This window comes from Panthera pardus, unplaced genomic scaffold, assembly GCF_024362965.1.
Source record: "Panthera pardus isolate Hobbes unplaced genomic scaffold, ASM2436296v1 HiC_scaffold_15, whole genome shotgun sequence".
NCBI lineage: Eukaryota > Metazoa > Chordata > Mammalia > Carnivora > Felidae > Panthera > Panthera pardus.
Genome location: NW_026526710.1, coordinates 59,700,279 through 59,712,511, shown reverse-complemented (window position 1 = coordinate 59,712,511; position 12,233 = coordinate 59,700,279). Strand labels below are relative to the sequence as shown.

At 42.3% G+C, this 12,233-nt stretch overlaps 1 protein-coding gene across 1 annotated transcript in view; it reads right to left on the bottom strand.

The window, feature by feature from the left end:
• SETBP1 (SET binding protein 1) overlaps positions 1-12,233 on the bottom strand; it is a 374,999-nt gene that overhangs the window by 174,386 nt on the left and 188,380 nt on the right. The window contains 1 exon segment of the mRNA XM_053902651.1: positions 11,510-11,563. Coding sequence (XP_053758626.1) covers positions 11,510-11,563 — 54 coding nt within the window.

Genomic DNA, 12,233 nt, shown 5'->3' with positions numbered 1-12,233 from the left:
CCGGAGACAGGAATCCTGTGGCCAGGGTGGTTCTCTTCTGCAGGTGCTGTGTCAGTCTGAAGGCCCACAAGATCTAGAACCCACATGCTGCTTGAATCACCCCATGCCACACTTTTAATATAGAAACAATGGAATTTATAGGTATGAAAGGCTACACATAAAATCCTCCCAAATCCCCAAGCCCTAACAGAGTCTCTCTGAACAGCCCCCATCCAAATGCCTTTTGGTACAGTTCCTCACTGCCTTTTCCAGGCAATAAGTCACTGTGTCTATGATTCTTCTACAGGGTGAGAGCCAAAGTGGACATCCAGAATTGTGCTGAGGATCACTAAACCCAAGGGAGTGGGTTCAGATGAGGCAATACTCTGGTGGCTGAAAAACCTCTTGAGACATTTGTTTAAGATAATTTTAATAATTTCTGGCTGGCTATTACTTCAATAGGGGGAAGAGAGAAAATGTTAATTCAGAAAGTGTCATGGGTGGTAAGAGAAGGAAGCAATCAGTGAAGGCACTTCTGGGTGTTCTCATCTCCTAGCAAAGGTCCCTCGCCATCCCTTGTCCATTCCTGTCCATCTCTATCCTCCTCCCTCCCCTGTGAGGGTCACTCATTCAGGGCCAGAGTGCCTACCATTGCTCACTTGGATTGGCAAGCATCATGAACAAATTAGTGAAAAGATTAAGAGAGATCCAGATTTTTTGTTTTTGTTGTTGTTGTTGATGTTTTTTGATTCTTTGGTAATCCCAAATTGTAGCCTACAGCTACAATTTGTGCTCAAACCTGACTTCAGAAGTCCAGGTTCCATTCCAAGTATGTAACTTACGAGAGTAGTAAGTACTATAGCACACACTGATGAAGTGCTTACCAGATGCCAGACATGGTCCTTTTGGTCTATCTATTCAGTCCTCCCCAAAATGCTATTGGATAGGTACCCTTCTTTCACTAGTGAGGAATCTGGGCCACACGAAAGTAACATAACTTATGGAGGTCACCCAGCTAGTAGACGGCAGACCTGTGATTCTACCTTAATCAGTTTGGGCCCAGCATTGGTGCTCTTAACTATTAAATGATAAACTGATAGGAAATGTTCTCTGTGTTAGATATTGGATACAGAAGGGGAGGTTTACGTTCTGTTTTTAAATAAACACCCCCTTTTACTATTTATAATAAAGATTATAGCAACATCATATCTGGTTTTTCTGTCACATGCATCATTGGCCTGGGATACCTATTGGTGGTTTTCCCAGAGGTTCTGATAAATATTTCCAGGAAGGTGGAAGATGCGGAAGGAAGCTCATGTGCAGAGCTAAAGTGGGGGAAGGAGATGGTCATTATCAGGGAAATATCAGAAAACTGTGATGGAGGTTGTTTGCAGGCTTAATACAGCCTCCAAACACAAGCCAGCAGATGGCTGGAAGGCGCCGCTTGAGGACCGCAAGCTGTTCCACTAGGAGGGGCCCTTCTCCTGCAGGGTAGGGGGAGTCTCCCCAAGCCTCTCAGTGGATCCCTTTTGTTCCGAACAAGGTGGTAGGAAAGGGGTTGGGTAGATGGGTGACAGGACAAGAGGGTTGAAATGTGAGCCACACAGTATGGTTGGAAAGCATTTAAAAAAGGAGTTGGAGGGCTGGGACTTCTTTCTCATGAGCCCGGCTTGAAAATATCCTGCTAAAGTAAATATGAAGAGGACATCTTCTTTCAAGTTCTAAGGTGGTCTGTGAATTTGCATTTCCTGCGCATATGAGTCATTTCTAGACCTAAAAATATAAAGAACAAAATGATGCATCATTTTAAAATCTAGACTCAGGGAAATCTGATGCTGTGACTGAATCCACTAATAAACACAGATATTTAAGATACATCGTCAAACATCAATGAATCCCCGGCCTTAAGTGATTAGAGCTACAGGGCAATTTTTAAGAAGCTCACATTGAGTCCCCATAGCCAAAGGACTGGAGAGAAAAAAAAAAAATTGAAAACCAGAAACATGAAGACAGTGGAAAAAGTCACAGAGTGATTAATGGCTTCAGTCTCAAGGGAGGATAGAAATCATCCAATCCTACACCGTTGTTGCAAAGTTTTTTTGTTTTGTTTTGTTTTGTTTTGTTTTGTTTTTAGATGAGAAGACTACAATTGAAAGAGAAGAGAGTCATTTTCAAAGTTAATCCCCACTGGTTGGCTTCACTTTGTTTATATTTCGATTCTGAAAAGTTGAGCTTAAATCAGATTTTGAAAGGCTCAATCATTTTTTAATATACTAGCAGGGATAACTTATGTTGATTCCTCTAACAAAATGGGAAAACTTGCTGCATATGAATAACCTCTCCTTTCCCAACACCCACCTGCCATCTATCAATTTCCTGGTGTGAACTTCTGCATATTAGGTTTGTTTTAAGTTCAGCCCACCTGTGTGAGGCCTTCAGATGGTCAGAGCATCTTGGGAGAAACAAAATATTCACTAAAGAGATTTAGTATCCCAAGAGAACTTATTAAGACTTCAGAATATTCCACTGAAATGCCAGACACTCTGGAAACACCTGGAGAACTTCCCTGTCCAGGACCAAATGCCAATGCTGGTTTTGTTTGTTTGTTTGTTTGTTTGTTTGTTTGTTTTTTAACGAAACAAAGACAGTGCAAAAAAGGTATACCTATAGTATGAAGCTGCTGATTTTATGTAAGAAAAGTTTTAACAGTGTCAGCTGAGTACAGGGTAGGCATATGCACGTGAGCGAAAACTGTTAAAAATGCTCTCTTATTGTCATAGATATCCATGGCTAGTAAGACAAATAATTAAGTGGGTTGTCTTAGGAATTATGGGAAAAGATCCATGTTTTGTGTAAGTATCCTACAAACAGAAAGACAGCTTTACAGGCAAAGCCATTTTGGGGGGAGGATGGGGAAACATTACTCATAATATAAATATATTCACATGAGCTCACAGAAAAAGGCAAAGAAAAAAAAGAATCTTAGATCGTACACTTTTGATAAAATTAGAAACTGCATAATTAGAACAGAGCTTCTCAAACATTTATTGATTAATGACCAGATGTTTTTACCCTGACCCATATTTTTGTTCGGTTACTTTGGTAAAATACTGTGAAGATAAATTAGTAGGCAAATGATCACATGCTTGGATATCATGGAACCATCAAGTGGCTATAAAAGTTTCTAAATATTCTGTTTCTAGATGTATCTCATGGTGTGCCAGTAACACACACTGGCCAGCACTGTTCTGTAGCCCATGCTCTGAATAGTATTGAACCAAGGAGAAAAGGTCCACAGCAGCTGACAGGAGGCAAGCCAGAAGAAAGGCCTTGAGAAAAAGGCATCCATTTATCAAACAAGAACCTGAGCAATGAGGACTTGTGGTGTCAGCCTTGCTGCTGATGCCAGGGGATGTGGTGTGCTGGTCACCTAAATGCATTCTCTCCTGGGGTAGTGTTGTAGAGCCAGATCTGTTTAGATATCTTTTTTGAGTTCGGAAAGAATGTCTAGGTAGCAGAGGAGACAATAAACCCAACACTATAACTAACCAGTTTAAAATACTGGTCAAATCTCAACTATTGAATGGAAATAGGAGAGGATGAGCAAAGGCATAGGCTTTACAGAACCCACGGTTAGCTCTACTTCCTCTGCCTGGGAGTCGGTTTCTTCCTGGTTAAAGGGGAAGAGTGAGATGGTTGATAAGGGGCCTGATGTGGAGATTAGGTGCCAGGGGCCAAGTGAAGCACATGGCACCTTTCTGACACAGTGGAAACACTATTGGAATTTGGGGCCTTTACCTTCTCTCCTCTTCAAGACTTCCTCTGTGATGCAGCCTTGTCTAGAAAATGAGGAGGTTGATTTGGATCCCGGTGGGCTTCTGAAAACACCAATATCTAGACTCCACCCAGACTAATTGATGGGGTAAGGCCTGGCTCCTGTAGTTCTTACAAGCGCCCCCCCCGCCCCCCCCCCCCCATTACTCCCACCTGCAGTCAAGATTGAGAGCCCCTCCTCTAGGTGCTCACTAGTGTGTCTTTCAGTTTTGCAATGGAGGGAGGGAGTCAGCACCACTTGTGGGACTTCCTTATGTATCGTCTTGCTTTGGAAGGACTCTTCCCCAAATGGCAGAGCAGATACTACGTGGTGAACTCAAAACAAGCCAACCTGTTTTCCCACTGCTGTGTGTCTGTGATGAGAGACTACACTGTCTCCTTCTGCCTCAAATCAGTTTCCATCTCTGTAAAAGGGGCAACAGCCACCACAATTCTGCACTTGGGAGTTTGTGAAGGATGTGGATGAGAACAACAGAATTCTTTGCCTAGATGGAAGGGTTCACAATGCTCTGTAGCGATTCCCTCTACTACTCTGAGATGTGTAAATTTTTTTTTCCTGGAACCTGGTGAAGTTTAAGAAAACTCAACACAATGTACCAAAAGTAAAGATGAGGCTGCTTATCCTTGTATTATCAGTGGTCAGTCTGGGTTTGACTTACCTTAACAGCATGGATAAGCTCTGATTCAAGGTGGCATAGCAGAAGTGGTTTAGGACTACTGATCTAGACTGCTTGGGTTCAAATCCCAATTCTGCCACGTATGGGCTTTGTGACTTTACCTTCTCTGTGCTTGTTTGTAAAGTGAGGATGTTATTACTAATTTCACAAAGATATTGTAAAGATTAAATGAAATAATACATGTAAAGTTCAAAGGACACTTTCTGGCATATAGTATACTCTTACTAAGTCCTCATCATATGTACACTTAACCAAAGGCAGTGTGAACATGTATTAACACCAACTCCTGTTGAGTCAAACATGAGCTGGATGCTCTGGATTTTCCAAAGCTTCCATTTTAATCTTTAGAACTGTTGATGCTGAACTTGTAGGCAGCGGGTATTCATTGGAATAGAGTCAGGTCATTGTGATTCTGTTGTGAAACACATAATCACATGAAACAACAAGCAACTTAGGAACTCAGTAATTTCATGCCAACAAGAAAGTACCTGGGAGGAAGGTCTAACTCTCCAACCTGCCCTGCTACTTCTCAGTGTGGGGCACCCATTCATAACAATCAAAAACGGGGTGCCTGGGTGGCGCAGTCGGTTAAGCGTCCGACTTCAGCCAGGTCACGATCTCGCGGTCTGTGAGTTCGAGCCCCGCGTCAGGCTCTGGGCTGATGGCTCAGAGCCTGGAGCCTGTTTCCGATTCTGTGTCTCCCTCTCTCTCTGCCCCTCCCCCGTTCATGCTCTGTCTCTCTCTGTCCCAAAAATAAATAAAAAACGTTGAAAAAAAAATTAAAAAAAAAAAACCATGGAACATCATGGAGCCATAGACTACTGTCATGGCTCCTTCTCTGGAGAGATGCACAGCTAGGATATCTATCTACTCAGAAACTCCATAACCACACCTTCCTAGAAAGCAGCTTTTCCTCACAAAATATTTGGGGTTCTTGCATTAAAGACTTCTGAAGCCCAGGATGTTACGCAGATGATTCTACATCCCCTGATGACATATGAGCAGAAATGACTATGGGGCCTGAGGAAAATGGAGTAAAGTTCATTTAAGGATGAAAAAGCTCTTCTCTTTTGAATACTGGGCCATACTTATTCTCAATCCAGGGATGAACATGGCAGCTTCTCAGCCTGCACTTCCTTCTCGGCCCCCATTTTGCTTAATGGTACTGCTATTTCTCTAATCAGCCAACTATTTGCCAGGTCCACTGATTGTGCCTCCATAATTTCTTTGGAATTCAATCCCTCAGCAACAGTCCCACTAACCCCAGTCCAGCTGCATTCCCTGTGTCTCAAATGGACCTATGGCACAGGCTCATTACTGGATCCCTTCTTCACTTCATCCCACCTACTACCTAAGTCAGCATCATCTCTGCCACAGCACCAGCTCCTCCCCATCCTCAAACCTTCAATGGCTCCACCTTCAGGTGGATTTTAAGATCTAAACTCTGGATCCCAATTCAAACAAATCCACTGTAAGACAACATGTTAGGGTAATCAGAGAAATCGGAATATGGACTTGGTATCAGAAAATACAAAGGAATTACTGTTACTTTTGGTAGGTGTGATAATGGCATTGTGACTGTATTTTTTTTTTAAACTATTTGTTTCTTCTTACTGAAGAATTTATGAGTGAAATAACATAACTGGGAGTTTTAAAAAAATACTCCCCCCCAAAAATTAAAATTAAAATTAAAATTATAGTTATATACATATAAAATCTATATGCATATATAAAATTACATATATGTGTGTATATATTTATATATATTTATACATATCCATAGATATCTATATACATATCTATATCTTGGAGTATAAAGTAAGATTGGCAAATAGTAATTATTATTGAAGCTGGCCCAGCAGTGTGCTGGGAACCAATCATATCAGCTTCAGAAAGCTGACTGTCAAGGACTTTACAAAGAGTTTGTTAAACCATTGGCAGCTTAGAATTGGTCATGATGGAGATATTTAAACCACAGAAATTAGCAAATGCTACAAACCAGGGCTTTGGTGGAAACAAACCAATGAAGTTGGATAATAGATAATAACAGTTGGGTAATATATGGAGGTTTATTATACTTTTATGCCTACTTTTGTATGAGTTTGAAAACTTCAATAACTGCTCATTTAAAAAAAAAATCCAACTATTACCCCAGATATTTAAGACGTTCTTGCAATTTGGTTCCAACCTAATTTGCAACTATTATCTTTACTCCAAGTCTCCAGAACATTCCCAAGCATCTCCACCCTTCTTTTGGTCTTCATCTGGGCTTCCCCTGACCTGAAATAAGTTCACTACTTCACTATCACTCATTTGGCCCAGGTACAATGACACCTCCACTTGGAAGACTTCCCAGCTTACTCTATATAGATAAATTTTCTCCTTCTCCTGAATTCTTAAATAACTTAACCAGTAATTCTCTAATGGAAGAAAAAAATTAAATTCACTAGGCTGGCAGTCATCACAGTAGGCTGCTTTCACAACATTGTATCATTTGATCCTTACAACTATCTGTGAGATTAGCTATACAACTTTTGTTCTTTAATAAGGAAAATGAGGACTAAAGACATTAGGCAACTTTCCCAGGGTTGCAAAGTTGGTATCAGTGGCAGAACATTACAGAACTGAGGAATTCTGGGAAAGACTTTGCACAGCAGGGAGTGCCACATAAAGATCCCCATGGGTGCCTTTGAATAAAATGGCAACTTGATGACAGAAAGCCCTGTTTTCTTGACACTGAAAAATATCTTCCTATATGTTCTTGACTTCCTTCCTTCTCGCCTTTCACTACATTGTACCCTTAACCATAATAGCAATGGACCTTTTAGAAGTTCCTTACACATGGCTACCCCTGATAGGACAGCTATTACACCTGCCCCACAAAATTCTGTCATGAGGCACACTTGAAGTAAAACTCCATTTTTTTCTACAGGAAGTATCCTCCTCTCCTCTAAGACCATGGGGACTGTATAAAATAGGTGAGGGACAAGCCCTTTAGTGGGCTCTTTCCTCTGGAAAGAATGGGTTTTTTCAAGGTCACTTTCCCAGCATAGACGCTGGGCATGTGAAGCCCTGCATCTGAGTCTGGACCCTATACTATGGTTATTTCTTTACCACATCCCCCACCCCTTGTAAGTGTGCACACAAATGCCCATGGGCACATTTACATGGACACCTCACTGGAAAGTTTAACAAGTCTTCACATCCCTGCAGGAACTGAGAAACAAAAAAACTAAATGCCAAGTAGCCTTGGACGCTAGATTGAGGGCAGTGGAGTTAGCACTTGCATTTCCTCCTGGAGATCTCAGTCTACAAAAGTAATGCGATGTCTAGCAAGGGGGAGGTGGTAAATATATGATGGGACCAGCAACTAGATCAAAAGAGCCAGCTGCTAGAAGATTCTTCAGTGACATGGAAAGCATGCAAAGAAGGTAACAAAAAGCATATAAAATATGGTATCACATTTTTAAAAATCCAGCAGATGCATATTTATTGACATACAACAAAGACTGTAAGACTATCTCCCAAAATGTCATTATCTATATTTCTGGGGTGGAGTTAGAGGAGATTTTTTCTGTTTTTTTCTGTACTTTCGAGATTTATTTTTTAAGTTATATATTTTTTCAAGGTTTTTTTTTTTTTTTTAATTTTGAGAGAGAGAATCCCAGGTAAGCTCCACTCTGCAGTGTGGAGCCCGACACAGGGCTCGAACCCAGGAACCACGAGATCACAATCTGAGCCAAAATCAAGAGTCAGACGCTCAACTGACTGAGGCACCCAGGAACTAAACTATATTTTTTAACAGTTAATGCCCATCACTGCACAGGTTACAAATATTTTTCTCGTGGTAAGAACTTTTAAGACCTAGTATCTTAGCAAGTTTCAAATATACCGTATTATTAATTATAGTCATCATGCTGTACATTATATCCCTAAGACTTATTTATTTTATAACTGGAAGTTTGTACCTTTTGACATCCTTCACACATTCGAAAGTTTCTACAGTGAATACTTATACCTTTTATATTGGGGGTGGGGTGGGGAGAATAAAAAGAAAATCAGAGAGGAAAGCATTTGATTGGTGGATTTTGCTAAAGGGAATGAGATGCCTGCTTTTATTCTCATGGAGGGTGGAGAGGTATAGTCTGGCAAAAGGGAATGAGGGTCCCCATTTCCAACTATCCAAAGACAAGAAGAAAAGGAAACTCAGTGCATCTGTTTCTTCAAAAAAGCAAAAGAACAAGATAATGGAAAATAAAAATGTTTGGGGCTGGAACCAGATGGAAGGGAAGAGTCTGGGGGGCTTCAAGTGTGGATTTCAGAAGCTTTTCCGAAAAACCCATGCCTTTAAAACTAGCTAAGAATGGCAGCCACCTGTCAGCCCAGGCCTGACTCTAGGAGACAGTTCCATCCTGTGCAGTCCAGAGGCCAAGTACACCAGTCCAGGAAGAACACTCATCATTATCCTCCCAGACTTAGAACCTTAGCATCCATCATCAGGCTCGTCCTTGGAAGTAATGTGTTTGTTTCCAGGAATGAGTATGGTGTCTTTACAAACCAATAATTGTGGGGATAAAGACAGTCACTTCCTTACCCTCCTTTATCTGGATGCAGAAAGGACAGAGACAAAGAGACAGAACAGTTTAGTTCAATACAGTTGCTGCCCCACACTTTCAACACTGAGAGCCATCAAAGATTACGGAGGGAATTGTGGCTATTTTCCTTACACAGTTGCAGCAGGAACAGGCACCAAGGAAAAGAAAACCCTTTACATGCATGTGATAAGTGTGAATCCTGTGAAAGCTGACAGCCTGTCAATGTAACTGGGGGGGGGGGGGTCCTAGATGTCTTAGTGAGGTCCCCTCCTGAAAGTCCCCCACAGTTCCTGCAAGGGAACGTGTCTGTGAATTATTGCAGACATCAGGATGCATGGGGCTCAGTTTCATCTGAAACGAAAAGAGGAAAATAACAACAGAAACTGACAATTTGGTGCAGTGGGGCTGGGAGAAGGCAGCCCAAAGCACGTGGGCAGCATTTGGTTTCTGTTCGGAAGAGCACCCAAAAGGTGGTGTTGACTTGAGACACATCCGGGCCTTTTTGATTTAGGAATAACACTGGAGAATTAACTTTGATCTGGGCATTACACTCTGCCCACAAGATTCCCAGGGCTTCCTGGCCTCAGGAACACACATCCTGAGGAGTGAAAAATATGCATTTATGTCTCCAGCCTCAGGGGATGTCACACAAATGGAATAATGTGGAAAGGTCAGACAGAACCAGGAGAGTGAGCCATCTGCACCAGCTAGTGTGGGGTTATCCGTGGGAGCACAGAAGCAGCCTTTCTAGAATCACAGCCTCAAATATTATGGACATACCCCAGATATATCTAACATTTCCTTCCTTTAATAGTTCACTTTAAATCTAATATCTAGAAATGTAGCTCAAAAAACGTGCCAAGAATATGACCACCTCAGAAAGAATCAGTGCCAAAATCATAGAGGCAAATACATACACACACCCCTTCCGTAAACTCAGTCTCTACTATGTGCCTTTCCAAGCCATGAAACATCACAGAGGCCTTTTTTACCCTTTTTATTTCTATAAATCTTCAGATAAAAATGAACCTTTAACTGGGATGCCACTGCATGTGAGTGTAGCCATGGATGGGGTATGGGTAAATGTTGATTTTCTTTCGTCTTTGTTTCACATTCCCTTAGCTCACCTGGAAGTTTGTATGAATATGTGAATGAGTGATTATCAGTTTTCAAGCCTTTTAAGACTTCATGCATCAACAATGGATAACAAGGATCAACAGAAGGGCACCAAATCCCAAACCAGTGCAAGGATTCATCTTTGACTCTCACCCATGGAGCTCTTTGTTTTGTTCCATCTCCTTCTCAAGCCTCTCATTTTCTACTCTTTGCTCTTGTCCCCAGCTCTCTGTGTGATCTGGGGCCATTTCTTATCAAGACCCCCATCCTTGGTTCCCTTGCAGGATGAGGGGACATAGGATGTACCACATGTAGAAGTATAGTGAGGGCATGGTGAGCTCTTGGATATGAACCAGATTTAAAGAAGAAAACATTACCAAATATATGGAATTCTTGCTACTAGAAAATTACTTGCTCTGTCCCAGATGTTCTCTTCTGTGAGCTACGGTGTCTCCGCACAGAGGTAGAGAACAGTGGGGATCTTAGGAAGGGCATTGGTTGGGTAGTGACAGAAAGGTTTATATTAAAAGAGGGATAGGGGCAGGGATGGAGGACCACAGCTGTCACTCTTGGGTTTACCTCTCTTTGTATACATGTTGCATCTCCACTGGGGTCTGTGGAGGAACAAAAGGATCTCAGCGTGTCTGCTCTGTATATGTGTGTATGTGTGTTGATGCTTATGTGTTCCTGTGGTACCAGTAATACTCTTCCAGGGACAGGGAGGGTGATTTTCCATCTTTACCGCTGCCAAGGGGGTTTTCAGAGAGCCCTTGCCTGCTCCCTTGTGTGTTCTGCCTGTGATGACCTCCAAACAGCCCTCTGGCCAGAGAGAATGGTGGCCTATTTCCTGCCCATGGTCAGCAAAATGCAACCATCTCTCTGTGCACGAGTCTGAGATGACCTGGCCACCAGCCCATGACTCCAAGTCATATTCGCACAACGTTTTCAGAAATGTGAGTATTGTGTCCCCAAAAAGGGAAATCCATGGGAGAAAGCCAGCCCCACCTCATCCTCTACCTCCCTGGTTTTAGCCTTTTCCTGTGCTAGACTGTGCACCACCAAGCATTACTGCCATCTTGGCCCACGTTTTTTCCCTGCTATAAAATATTAAGAAAGATAGCAGAAAAAGATACTTTTGTTTGCAATGACATGAAGCAGGAACTCATTGTCAAGGGTGACAGAGTCAGTCTGATGGAGAAAATGTAAATCCGAGATGGGGGTTTCTGCCCTGGCCCCAACTTCATGTGGTCATGACCAAACTAGAACACTTCACTCTCCTGAGCTTCATAAAAGGATTGGTGCACTTACCTGTGGCTGAAATCCTTTGAGGTCACTGGCTGCAAGGTCACTGGCTGTGAGGAGCTGGAAAAGAACAGAGGGGTTTTCTGAGTTTGCACAAGTTTGCACACACTGTCCTCAGGGCAGCTTATCAGTGATGGACTTACCACCATCTAGATCTGGAGCTAAACGTGGTATTTCTGGGCCAGGAACCTGGACCCAACAGCCTTCTCACCTCGTGTTCACCACAGCTCTGACTTCTTCACCTCCCTCTGCAGCCTCCTGCCCATGTACCTCCAATTCTACAAAGGGTCTTACATTACAGATGGGATTATGTATGCCCTTCAGCAGGTCCACAGCCTCCTGAAATTGTCAGTACAATTATGTGTGAATTTATAGATGTAGAACACTTCCTTAGGGAGAGGGTCCCTGTCTTCCTACTATCAAAGTAGTCTGTGATATCATAAGCTAAAGAGACAGTTAAAGACTGTCTCCTCCGGGAGGGCTGCTTCTTCCTCTTCCTCTTCCTTTTCTTCTTCCTCTTCCTTTCCCCCTCCTTCTCCCTTCCCCCTTCTTCTCTTTCTTCCTCTTCTACTTCTTCTCCTTCAGTTAGACCAGTAAAAAATAACCCTCCCTTTACCCACCTACATGTGACTCAGTTTCCCTTCATCATATATTACCTTTGATCTTATATACTATGTAGGTATTCACAGCTTATGCCTCAAACTGCCATGCACAGTATTAGAAGATAAGA